At 36.9% G+C, this 13,752-nt stretch overlaps 1 protein-coding gene across 9 annotated transcripts in view; it reads left to right on the top strand.

Moving 5' to 3' along the window:
- The window catches only part of Stxbp5l (syntaxin binding protein 5L), a 329,014-nt gene that overhangs the window by 280,270 nt on the left and 34,992 nt on the right, over positions 1-13,752 (top strand). For 7 of the 9 annotated variants that reach the window (XM_063270382.1, XM_063270384.1, XM_063270383.1 and 4 more), the window contains 2 exon segments: positions 11,034-11,204; positions 13,322-13,561. In XM_063270382.1, the coding sequence (XP_063126452.1) occupies positions 11,034-11,204; positions 13,322-13,561 (411 nt within the window). 9 annotated transcript variants of the gene reach the window in all.

The following is a 13,752-nucleotide window of genomic DNA, read 5'->3' on the forward strand; positions in this document are numbered from 1 at the left end:
TGGAGTTCTGTTGGCAGCATTCGACATTTCATTTGTTAATAATCATTTCACAAAATTACATTTTATAAGACATTACACACCAAGGTATGTGATGTTTCTTGTTTTCTTTTCCATCACAAAAAAATGTTTTAAAACATTTGTCACAGATAGATTTTTGTAACTGAATTTTGTAAATGAGCATTTTTCTGGATTTCTTTTCCTTATTGTGTATGTTAGTATTTTTTTTAGAAGTTATACTATTTAACCAAAAAGGTATGTTATAAGATAGAGTTTGGCTATGTTTTTTGTTGTTGTTTGTTTTTGAATATTATAGATAATTTCATTCAAGGTGCTTGGCTTTTTGTAGTGGTCATCGGCTATGCGTTAAATCTCATGGTGAGACAAACTTTCTCAGATAGGCCTTGACATCTCTTTGAGCACTCGTCTCTGCTTGTCCTGGTATGAGAAATTTGGTTATGCTTTTTGAAACTTCATTACATAACCGATATTATATATTTCCTTTGTTCCAACGCAAAGCTTTGGCATGAAATCAGATGACGGTCATGGTTCCATAGACCCCTTTGTGCCGTTGAGGTTTAAAAAGCTGTTCTATATTATGCTTTTATTCAGCTCTTTGACATTGCTGTTCTTATTCTCAATCCGAATTGTGTTTTTCGTCTGAAAGCAGAAACTAAGACCATTGCTGCTAACTGGTAGAATATAAGATCCATAAGACTTTGATGCCCTACAGTAAATCTGCCTGGCCTTGAGTTTCTGTTTCCTTGGAGATTTTCAGTGCTGCCTCTCTCCCAGGGGGGTTACAGGTCTGTTTAAATTATTTACTTCCTGTTGATTTAGCTTCAGTAGATCACACCATCCATTTCTTTTAGGCCTTCCAGTTTGGTGGAATACAGATTTTTAAAGGATGTCCTTATGGTTCTCCAAATTTCCTCATTATCTGTTATGGCATCTCCCTTTTCATCTCTAATTTTATAATTTGGATTGTTTTTTTCTTTTGATTAATTTGGCTAAAGGTTTGCAATACTATGAATTTTTTCAAAGACCCAACTCTTCGGTTCATTGACTTTTTCATATTTTTTTATTAATTTTGGCTTTGAGACTGATTGTTTCTTCTCAAGTACACTTTTTAGGTATTGTTTCTTCCTGTTTCTAAAGCCTTCAAGTGTACCACTAGGTTACTGTTATGATATCTTCCAGTGTAGGTTGTTGGCTTCTCTGGTTTTGTTTGTTCATCATGCCTTCCTCTTAGACTTGCCTTCATTGTCCTGAAGATATGGGTGTGTTGTGCTTTTATCTTCATTCAATTCTTGGAAGGTTTTAATTTCCTTCTTGATTTCTCTCTGAACCCAATTTTCACTCAAAAGTGAGTTGTTCAGCTGTCATGAGGTTGTGTAGTGTTTATTGTTCCTATTGTCAGTGAGATACCACATATTTTAGTACATCGTGGCAGCAAAGGATGCAGGGCATCATTCCTTTTTTTTCTTTTTTTGGGATATTTTTATTTGCATTTCAAATGTTATTCCCTTTCCCGGTTTCCTGGACATAAGCCCCCTATCCCATTCCCTTCCCCTTCTTCTATAAGGGTGTTCCCCTCCCCATCCGCCCCCACTTACTGCACCCTCTCCGCAACATTCCCCTACACTGAAGGTCCAATCTTGGCAAGACCAAGGGCTTTTCCTTCCACTGGTGCCCCAACAAGGCCATCCTCTGCTACATATACAGCTGGAGTAGTGGGTCAGTCCATGTATAGTCTTTGGGGAGTGGTTTAGTCCCTGGGAGCTCTGGTTGGTTGGCATTGTTGTTCATATGGGGTCTCAGCCCCTTCAGCTCTTTCAATCCTTTCTCTAATTCCTCCAATGGAGGTCCAGTTCTCAATTCGATGGCTTACTGCTAGCAGTCGGCTCTGTATTTGACATGCTCTGGTTGTGACTCTCTGTATCCGGTTCCTGTCAGCATGCACTTCTTAGCTTAATCAATATTATCTAGCTTTGGAGGCCATACACACACACACACATACACACACACACACACACACACACACACACATATGTGTGTGTGTGTGTATATATATATATATATATATATATATATATATATATATTGCAAGTGTATGTACATATGCGCCACATGTGGAGCAGGCTCTGAATGGCCACTCCTTCATTCTCTGCCCCAAACTTTGCCTCCATATCCCCTCCTATGAATATTTTTGTTCCCCCTTTTAAGAAGGACTAAAGCATCCACACTTTGGTCATCCTTCTCCTTGAGCTTCATGTGGTCTCTGGATTGTATCTTGGTAATTCGAGCTTTTGGGCTAGTATCACTTAACAGTGAGTTCATACCTGTATGTTTCTCTGTGATTGGGTTACCTCACTCAGAATGATATTTTCTAGCTCAATCCATTTGCCTATAAATTTCATGGAGTCATTGTTTTTAATAGCTGAGTAGTATTCCATTGTGTAGATGTACCATATTTTCTGTATCCATTCCTCTGTTGAAGGGCATCTGGGTTCTTTCCAGCTTCTGGCTATTATAAATAAGGCTGCTATGAACACAGTGGAGCACGTGTCTTTGTTGTATATTGGAGTATCTTTTGGTTATATGCCCAGGAGAGGTATAGCTGGATCCTCAGGTAGTGCATTGTCCAATTTTCTGAGGAACCTCCAAACTGATTTCCAGAATGGTTGTACCAGTTTGCCATCCCACCAACAATGGAGGAATGTTCCTCTTTCTCCAGAACCTCGCCAGCATCTGTTGTCACCTGAACTTTTGATCTTAGCCATTCTGACTGGTATGAGGTAGAATCTCAGAGTTGTTTTGATTTGCATTCAGGACATCATTTCAAGTTTTCTATATTGAATGAGATGTGCCATGTGTGCTAATTTGTGGTCCGTTTTGGGAAAAGTTTCATAAGCTGCTGAGAAAAAAAAATGTATCCTTTAGTGATTGAGCAGAATGTTCTATAGATGACTGTTAGGTCAATTTGAATTATATTATTTAACTTCAGAGTTTCTCTATTTTTCATCTTGATGACCTGTTTACTGGTGATGGTAGGGTATTGAACTTACTATTAGTGTGTTAGGGTCAATATGTGATTTTAAATCTAGTAGTGTTTCTTTTTTAAAATTGGGTGCTTTGTGTTTGGTGTGTAAAAGTTTAAACAAAGATCTATAACCAAGTTTGCTCTCTGGCTTCTACACACATAATATGGCACCCACTGTAGGTGGCCATTTTGTCCTATTAATTGTGTCCTCTTTCAATGTCTGTAAAAAAACTTTGGGGCCATTTTTACCATGTTAATCCTACCAATCCATTAGCACGGGAGATCTTTCCATTTTTCACTTTCTTTTTTCAGGGACTTGAAGTTCTTGTTATACAGATCTTCAACTTGCTTGGTTAGAGTTACATCAAGATATTTTATATTATTTGTGGCTATCGTGAAGGGTATTGTTTCTCTAACTTTCTCACACCATTTACCATTTGCATGGAGGACTACTGATTTCTTTGATTTCAGCATCTAATGAGACCATGTGACTTTTTTTCTTTGAGTTTGTTTATATAGTGGATTAATTTGATAGGATTTTTATATACGGAACCATTCCTGAATCCCTGGGATGATTATGGTAAATAATGTTTTTGATGCGTTCTTTGATTCTGTTTGTGAGAATCTTATTGAGTATTTTTATATCAATGTTCATGAAGGAAATTGGTCTGAAGTTCTCTTCTTTGTTGGGTCTTTGGGTGGTTTAGATTTCAGCGTAACTGTGGCCTAACAGAATGAATTACTATTCTGCTACTTCTGTTTCTACTTTGTGGAATAGTTTTAGGGGTTTCTGTTGTTATGTCTCCCTTTTCCTTTTTGATTTTGTTAATTTGGATACTGTCTCTGGGCCTTTTAGTATGTTTGTTTGGCTAAGGGTGACTATTTCTGATCATCTGCTCCTCCTGGTCAGGTGTGCTTTTAAGGTGCTTGTATGAGATCTCCCCAATTTCTTTATGAAGGCATTTTGTGCTATGAACTTTCCTCTTAGCACTGCTTTCAGTATATCCCATAAATTTGCCTATGTTGTGCCTTCACTTTCATTGAGTTCTAAATAGTCTTTAACTTCTTTATTTTTTCCCTGACCCAGTGGTCATTCAATAGAGTTATTCAGTTTCCTGGAGTATGTGGGATTTCTGGTGTTTCTGTGATTATTGAAGTCCAGCTTTAATCTGTGTTTATCTAATAGAATTCAAGAGGTTATATCAATTTTCTTGTATCTGTTAAGGCTTGCTTTGTGACTGACTATATGGTAGATTTTGGAGAAAGTTCCATGAGGTGCTGAGAAGGTATATTCTCTTGTTTTGGATGGAAAGTTCTGTAGATATCTGCTAAATTTATTTGGTTCATAACATCTGTTAGTTTGATTGTTTCTGGTTAGTTTCTGTTTTGATGACCTATCCATTAGTGATAGTGGGGTGAAGAAGTCTCCCACTACTATTGTGTGGGGTTCCATGTATGATTTAAGCTGTAATAAAGTTTCTTTTTCAAATCTGGGTGCCCTTGCATTTAGAGCATAACTGTTCAGAATTGGGATATCATCTTGGCAAATTTTTCCTTTTATAAAAGGAAGTATGGGGGTTGGGGATTTGGCTCAGTGGTAGAGCGCTTCCTAGCAAGCGCAAGGCCCTGGGTTCGGTCCCCAGCTCTGGAAAAAAAGAAAAGAAAAAAAAAAGAAAGGAAGGAAGTATGGAGTGTCCTTCTCCATATCTTTTGGTTAGTTTTGGCTGAAACTCAATTTCATTAGAAATTAAAATAGCTACTTCATCTTATTTCTTGGGTTTGTTTGCTAGGAAAACCTTTTTCTAGCTCTTTACTCTGAGGTAATATCTATCTTTGTTGCTGAGGTGAGTTTCTTATATGTGGCAGAATGGTGGGTCTTATTTATATCCCCAGTCTGTTAGCCTGTGTCTTTTTCTTTGTGAATTGAGACCATCAATATTGAGAGATATGACCAATGATTGTTTATTCCAGTTATTTTGATGGTAGAGGTGGTACTGTGCATGTGTGAATCTCTTTTGTGTTTGCTATGACACGATTAACTTATGTTTTCTTAGGCATAAATTACCTTCAGTGTTGTAGAGTTTTCCTTCTAGTTAATCCTCTGTATGGCTGGATTAGTAGAAAGATATTGTTTGAATTTGATTTGGTCATGGAATAGCTTGTTTTCTTCATCTATGGTGATTGAAAGTTTTGCTGGGTGTAGTAGTCTGGACTGGCATCTGTGGCATTGGTGTTTGCAAGGCATCTGTCCAGGATGTTCTGACATTTAGAATCTCTGTTGAGAAGTCACTTATAATTCTGATAGGTCTGCCTTTATATGTTTCTTCACTTTTTTCCCCATGCAGCTTTAATATTCTTTCTTTGTTTTGTACATTCAATATTTTGATTATTATATGGCAAGAGAATTTTCTTTTCTAATCCAACCTATTTGGTATTCTGTAAGCTTCTCGTATGTTTATAGCCATCTCTTTCCTAGGTTAGAGAAATTTTCTTCTATGATTTTGTTGAAAATGTTTTCTAGTCCTTTGAACTGGGAATCTTTACCCTCTTTTATTCCTGTTATTGTTAGGTTTGGACTTATCACAGTGTGCCAAATTTCCTGGATGTTTTAAGTTAGGAACTTTTTACATTTTGCATTTTTCTTTGACCAATGTCAATGTTTCTTCTATGGTATCTTCTACACCTGAGATTCTTTCCTCCATCCCCTGCATTCTATTGGTGATGCTTGTGTCTGTAGTTCCTGTTCTCTTTCCTAGGTTTTCAATCTCCAGTGTTGCCTTGATTTGTGTTTTCTTTATTGATTCTATTCCCATTTTTAGGTCTTAAACCATTTTATTCATTTTCTTTACCTGTTTGTGTTTCTTAAGGGAATATTTTTATCCTCTTTAAAGGCCTGTATCATCTTCAGGGGATGGGATTTAAGGTCACAGCCTTGCTCTTGAGGTGTGCTAGCATATCCAGGGCTTGCTGAAGTAGGAGAGCTGGGTTCTGATGGTGCCATGTTGTACTGACTTCTGTTGATTATGTTCTCGAACTCGCCTTTCACTATCTGGCTGTCTCTGGCATTGGCTGGCCTGGAATCCTGGGACACAGGTGAAGCTGTGTCCTGGGTCATAGAAGGTCTCCCTGGAAGCAGGCAGAACTTTGGGGTGGGAGGTGGCTTAGTGTGCAGGTAGAGGTGCAGACTGGAATGAAGATGGAGCTCCAATAGGGCAGCAGAGACCTCAGGCTGCTGAGCTTGGTGGGGTCCCAGCAGGCAGAGGGACTAGGGCAAGGGTCTCACTTGTGTCCCAGGTTAGAGAGGGCTTCCTGAGAGGCAGGTGGAGCTGTAGTGTGGAGGTCAACAAGCTTGTTGAGACTATGTATGGAGGCATGGACCAGAAGGAAGATCTTCATGGCAGTGTTAACACTATTACCTTGTTCTACCTCCAATGAATGGGATCTTCTAACATAATACTGCCCAAGATTAAAGTGGTGATGTAATTCTTTAGCTATCTATCCTGATTCTAAATGAGTCATGACAGAGTATCATGGTTATAAGAACCTGTAGAGTCTTTGGTGTCCACCAAGACCTTGCCCTATCTGGCAGTGATGTAGACTGAAACATGAGTCTTTCCTAATGGAACATAGGTGTCCACCTAATGGCAAGGCAGTTATTGAGCTACATTTGTGAGCACTTACCTGGCGATAGCTGAGTCCTCCAAGTTTAAGAATGGTACAGTCCCATAGACTACTCGGTCTGATGCTAATCTAGGTTGCATCTGACTCTAATATCTGCATTGGCCTCCAGTTTCAGGGGAAGAAAGTAGCTGTGTCCTGGGCTCATTCTAAGGCTGGAAATGATGGAGCAAATTGTAAGTCTGTACCATCAATCTTCACCTGACTTTCCATGGTTGTCTAGAAGCTTGGTTTGGGAGCTTTAGTTTGTCTACAACTCTTTCATTCTTACCTGATACTGAATTTCATCATGAGAAGCGCTGTGCTAGCTGTCATCTCCATGGATGGAGACTCGCTTTCCACTTCCAGGTGGAAGTTGGAGGAAAAGTGGTAAGGGGACGTAGCAGCCTTTTCTAACACACTGCTAGTTGCTCAGTCTCTGAGTTTTGTCTGGTGGTATGGTTGGCAATTCGCTCAGTATTGGACTTCACCATTGCAGGCCTGGGACTACAATTCAAAGCTAAGATCTAGGATTAGTTCTATCTCCTGCCCTAAAGCAGTTATTCTCTAGGCATGTGCAGCTTAGAGTTGGGAGGCAGGGAGAGGAGTGCAAGAATCGGTCATTTTCCTCTTTCATTCTCATTTCCTTTGATGGTTCAATTATACTATGGGGTTTGGGTTTTTGTTTTTGTTTGTTATTTTTGTTTTTTGTTGTTTTGCTTTTTCAGTAGTTCTCTTAAAATTTTCAATATGCCTTCACAGCTAATTCAAATTTTCCTTTAGGTAAGACCATGCTGCTTTATAGCTGCTGTGACGTAGAGTAGCTGTCCCTTACACTGTTGTCACTCCATTTGCTTACCTATATGCTGTCTCAAACATTTTAGACAAGCTAATGTAAATATCAAATTCCTTTTAAAAATGTCACTGTGTCCTGGAAAAGGTCTGAAGCATCTTTAAAGAACACTGGATATCTTGAAAGAATAACATGTAATAATCTAGAACCTACTGAAGCAGAACCTAGGAAGAAGAGAAAATATCAATCAATAGAAACTGACATTGAAATTACAGACTGGCTACAGCTAGTGAACTACTGGTTAATAGGCAGAGGTTAAAAAGCAACATAAAATTAAAAAAAAACTTTTAGAGATTAAAAATATATTGTCTTTGAAATGATAAATGCACTAAATGGGCTTAATAAAAATAATTGACACTGCACAAGAAAAACATTAATAGACTCAAAATGTACTGTTTAGAGTAAAACTCTATGCCACCTGATATATATAACTGTAAGAATTCTAGAAAGCAAGAAAAAATGAGGAGGGGGACAGAAATAATGTTTAGATAAATAATGCTGAATAGTTGACTAATTTGATACAAAATAAAACTCCACAGTTCCCAAAATATATGAACCCCAAGCCTAAGAAATATAAAGAAAAATGTATGAAATGCATTGTAATTTAAGTTTTTTTTAAAGATTTATTTATTTATATGAGCACACTGTAGCTATGTTTAGATGCACCAGAAGAGGGCATCAGATCCCATTACAGATGGTTGTGAGCCACCATGTGGTTGCTGGGAATTGAACTCAGGACCTCTGGAAGAGCAGTCAGTGCTCTTGACCGCTGAGCCATCTCTCCAGCCCCCTGTAATTGAAATTTTTAAAAAGCGAATTAGCCAGAGATGGGAAATGACATTTTAACATGTCAAGTAGCAAAAATAAGAATGAAGCAGATTTTCCACAGAAAATGAAAGGTGGGAGGCAGTAGGAAAGTATGTTTAAACTACTGAAAAGAAAAAAAATCACTCTAAAATTGTATATGCAATAGAAATATTGTTTAAAATGAAGATTAAATAAATGCTTTCCTGGTTATACAAAAGTTAAAGCCATACATGGTGACACATATCTGTTGCATTCCCATCATTTGGAAAGGAGAAGCAAAAATATCACAGTCTTGAGAGCAGCCTCAAGTCTATAGTGCTACTCTATGTCAAAAAGTGGCAGACTTACACACACATATGCCTGAAAAAGTCCAACTCTCAGGAAAAAAAGAGCAAAACAATACCAAGAGAAATCTCAATATACCCAGAAAATACAGAAGACTAAAACTAGTAAATATCTGATAAGTTAAAGATAAATTTAATTTTTAAATCTCTTAGGAAATAATTGATATCTGAGAAAATCTAAACTACCCTTTGAAGAATGAATGAATGAATGAGCAAAAATCAGCTTGTCTGGATAATGGAACATTCCTCAGAACTGAAAATAAACGACTGCCTAACACATTCAACAGGAAAGAATCTTATACTAACCATGATGAGAGAAAGAAGCCAAGCAAACCCAAATATAAACTGGTTCTAGATTAGCCTAAACAGTAAAATAATATGACGGTGAATGACTTTGTCAATAGCTACATTTCTTTCTCTTTGGATTTAGCACTTTTATTATTATAAATTTCCAGTTTGACTGTCTGAGCTCTGACTAACCATTTTCTTTTTCTAAATCAATTCTTATATATCTTGAACGTCTATCATTGTATCTATGTACTTGATTTGATCTTGTACGCGTGTGTGTATGTGTGTGTGTGTGTGTATGCATAGGTCCTAAAGCAAGGTTTTATATATATATATATATATATATATAGTGTATATATATATGTATATATATGTATATATATGGTATATATATGTATATATATATATGAATGAATTAGCTGTGAAGGCATATATATAATCTTTAGGGAGAGCAGGTTTCTACTGACTGCTGAACTCAGGATAGGAGTATTGCTGCAAATTATTCCTTAAGTAGTTGTCATTTTCTAATTCTCATTAATCTGTTAGCGTCAATCATTGCTCTAATTTAAAGAGGAATAGAACTCTTGACTTTCCCTTCCCAGTATCTAACTCTTCATAAGATAACTTCTGCCTTTTCATCTGGGATTTCTGAAATTCTATTCAATAAAAAAGTTGCTTTCTAAAATGACTAATTTCAATGTACTTCATCAGCTTCTTAAACACTACTAAATATGTTTCAAAGGTATCATTCTTTCCCAAATATTTTAGCTCTGTAATCCAGTTTAAGCATGTATATCAATTGAGAAAATCAGTTTAGAATATTGTCTGATGAGAAAAATGTCATTTTTTCTGTTCTTCATTTTCCTCATGTATATCACAATAATAATAAATTATATTAAAGGATTATTTTAAAATTGAATGATATTATATACATATATATATAGATATCACACCATTTAAATTATTAATAAATGTTAACTCTTATTTTAAAAATTAATAGGAAAATCTAGTTTAATTTGCATTAAAATGATGAGAAATAATTCTTTCCTGCCCATGAGTAGGAATCCAGGAAATGCATCATTTCCGGCTTTGAAACTACAGCACAGAAAGCCTATTATGTATTTCCAGCTCCACATATTCCACATTGCCAGTAAATATTTCCATGCAGCTCATTCTCAAGAATGACCAAAGCAGAAGGGACCTTAATGTAGTCTTTATGTTTTCAGAACTGTGAGCGATACTTCAAATACAATGTCTTAACTTTAAGCAAATAAGAAAATACGTTTTTGTGGATGGAACATATACTGAATAACTTTCCTACCATTAAGGTGTGCTCCTAGAAGTTTTTAAAGTAATCCCCAAACCTTCGCCAGCATTAGATGAACAATTTATACATGAATAATTTTATACTGTGAAACAAGAGTGGTGATAGCCCAATTATGCAGTGTCTGTTGCAGTCCTCTGTGTAGGACATGTACCCCATGAATTACGGAAACTGGATGAAGTAACAGTATTCCAGATTCACAGAGGAAACCAAAGTGTGAAGACTTTAGTTGGCAGAACTAATTAGTGTCAGGACTGGAATTACACCTGGGGAGTGTGGCTCCAACCTGGCATCTTTAAGTACCATTCTCAGGAGCACAGTATGATGCTGTCATTCTATACCTTAAACTCCAAGTAAAGAAAGTCCTTCCAAACTTACATGAATTGGATCTGTTCAAATAATGCAACAAAAAGTACAGTATTAAAGCATATGTCATATTGCCATTCAACAATATGTTAAGTACATAGTAGGGAAATATATGACATTTCAAGAAATGTTAATTAGACAAATTATGAAAATATGTCCTATACATAATAAGTATCTTGATTTTGTTATAATCTGAAATTGTAACTAAATCTTAAAATAGCAAAGAATTAGTTCTATCCAAATGGATTGGAGGAAGAAGAATTCCTGTTCCTCCATTTTTAACCTGTGCCTTTGGATTTCCTCATCTGAAGACTTAATTATGATATTTATTCTGCCTTCTTCCTCTTGGTACAGACCATGTAAATGGACACTGCACAAGTCCAACCTCTCAGAGTTGCAGTTCTGGAAAACGTCTTTCCAGTGCTGATGTTTCAAAAGTAAATCGCTGGGGTCCTGGAAGACCACCATTTAGAAAGGCACAGTCAGCTGCTTGCATGGAGATATCTTTACCAGTTACAACTGAAGGTAGGATAAACATACCAATTTCTGTGAGTACAGTTGAAAATTTGATAAAATTTGGTTTATCATGGTAACAGGTGCTGGGAGACAAGGAAATGGAAGTGACATTTAAAAGATGATTTTTAAAAAAATGACATGACATTGAAAAACTGAGATCCTGTTTGGCTGTGGCCATAACTCCAATCCTATTCCTTACTCACCTCCTTCCTTATCTCTAAAAATAAAATGATTCCACTGTAGGTAGCCTATGCAAGTTATAATCTATAACTGCAACCTTAATTTCCTCTACTGTCAAAGGAATATAACCATGTTTAAAATAACACATTATTAAATTCTAAAATTTAGAATCATAGCCGGGTCTAGTGGCATAGACCTGTAATCCCAGCTGCTGGGAGGCTGAGGCAGGAGGATTGCAATTTCAAGACCTGCCTGGGTTAGGAAGGGAGCTCAAGGCCAGTCTGGACCATTTAACAAGACCCTGTCTCAAAGCATAAAGTCCAAAAGGGTCTGGGGATATAACCCAGTGGCTGAGCAGTTGCCCAGTCTGCATGAAGTCCAGGATACATCCCCAGTACCACAAAAATAAATAAAAAATAAACAAAAACTAAATAAAGTTTATAATGTTTGTAAAACTTTTAAGGAAGTATTGTTTCCTTGTTTATAGAATGATAATGAGTGCAATACAAGAGGAAAAAATAAAAAACAGAGAAGGAAAGAAAACAGAATCTAATCTTTTGCTTTTACTCTTTTGGTAATAAAGATTTCAGGGGCAGAGTGGGGAGAAATAATGGGAATATTTGAGTATAGTAGTAACTCCATACTGTCCTTTACGATTTCAAGCAACAAGCAGTCATTGCTCTTCAAAAATGTTTATAATGAATTCATTACTCAGATTCGGTTTAATGTTATGCCATACGGAATCTGCTCCGGGAGATGTAGAAAATCACAGTATCATCTTTCTAACAGGTCTTTGTGAATTTCGGTGTTGAGTGGTGGCAATGGAAACGCCATGCGAGGGTTAAGAATGAGCACAACCATTGAAGTGGGTGCTGCAGATCTCTCTGCCTCCAGGTTATGCTAGAAACCAGTTTAACTTCTGTGTTCAAGGCTGTAGAGTATGTAGGTGATAGTCCACTTCTGTCTCATCTCTAAATTTTATAATGAGCTATTTTTTATAAATTTGGTAAGAGATGGAAATAGGAAATTAAAAATATTAAATCCTGTTCCTTCTAAATATGTTTTTGAAGAACTTGTCTTTCTTCTGGTTCTATAAGAATTATCAAGACATAGATTTCAGGCGTATCAAGAGGAAAAGGTGAGTAAAGATCATAGAAAAATAGGAGCTTGTACAGCAGAGTGATTAGACAACAGTGTAAGTGTGTCACTGTTGAACAGAGGGTTAATTTGTGCTCGTTGGAGTGTACACACGTGCAGGTGTTGACAGACAAGAGCATCCACAGCCATACTGTTGCTCCTTTCCTAAGTGATCTGACGCCTTCTCAGAAAGTAAGTGTTAAAGGGTGTCCTTGGCAAAGTTAGAACTGGACTTGGATCGCAGATAAACAGCTTGAAACAAGTTCAAATAAATCACATTTCTACTTTTTTGCTTAAGTTAAAAGTTCAGTTTTTATAGTTTTAACTGCTTAGGATATATAATTTGTTTATCATGGAACATTCATGATCCAGATTGGTTCTTTCACATTGATAACAATGATACTGTTGGTAAGTATGAATTGCCAAGGAATCATTGATTTGGCTTCTATGATCAAAATATGGGAAGGAAAAACAATTAGCTGGTATCCAAAATTTTGCATCTTGACTGTTTAGATTTAAGATTCTAATTAAAGAATTTTAAGTGGTCTTTCGGGAAACATACAAAAGAAAATGGTGTGCTAGAACTTGGGAGACTGAAGGTTTAGTTTTAACTCTGCCTGAGTTTATGATTAACATATAGACTTGAGATTCTCCACTTTTAAAATGAGCCAGTGACCCAGATAACATGTCCTTCGTGTCAATAAACAAAGAATAATTTTTCCTCTCATAATTGTGGTTTACAGGTATTAAATCTGGCTTGTTTTGTAGATTCACTAATGCTTTACTTTTTGCTTTTCAAATGCCCATAGAAACCCGAGAGAACTCCTATAACCGCTCCAGGAGCTCTAGCATCTCCAGTATTGACAAGGATTCTAAAGAAGCAATTACAGCTTTGTACTTCATGGAATCCTTTGCACGGAAAAATGACTCTACCGTGTCCCCTTGTCTGTTTGTTGGAACTAGTCTGGGAATGGTAATACTCATCTCCCTAAATCTACCATCATCAGATGAACAAAGGTTTACAGAGCCGGTGGTGGTATTGCCAAGTGGTAAGCGGTCGTGTTCAGTCGTTCCCGTGTTGCTACTCACTCAACTGTAGTGATATGCATCGATTTTAGACAATAGCGAGGAGACTACGCCTCCTGTGTAAATGAACTACTGAGGGTTTCAGAACTCAAATACTCTTTCACCACTCACCGTACTGTCAGTTACTGGTCCTTCTGGGTAAAAGCACAGTGGT

This window comes from Rattus norvegicus, chromosome 11 (genome assembly GCF_036323735.1).
Source record: "Rattus norvegicus strain BN/NHsdMcwi chromosome 11, GRCr8, whole genome shotgun sequence".
Taxonomy (NCBI): Eukaryota; Metazoa; Chordata; class Mammalia; order Rodentia; family Muridae; genus Rattus; species Rattus norvegicus.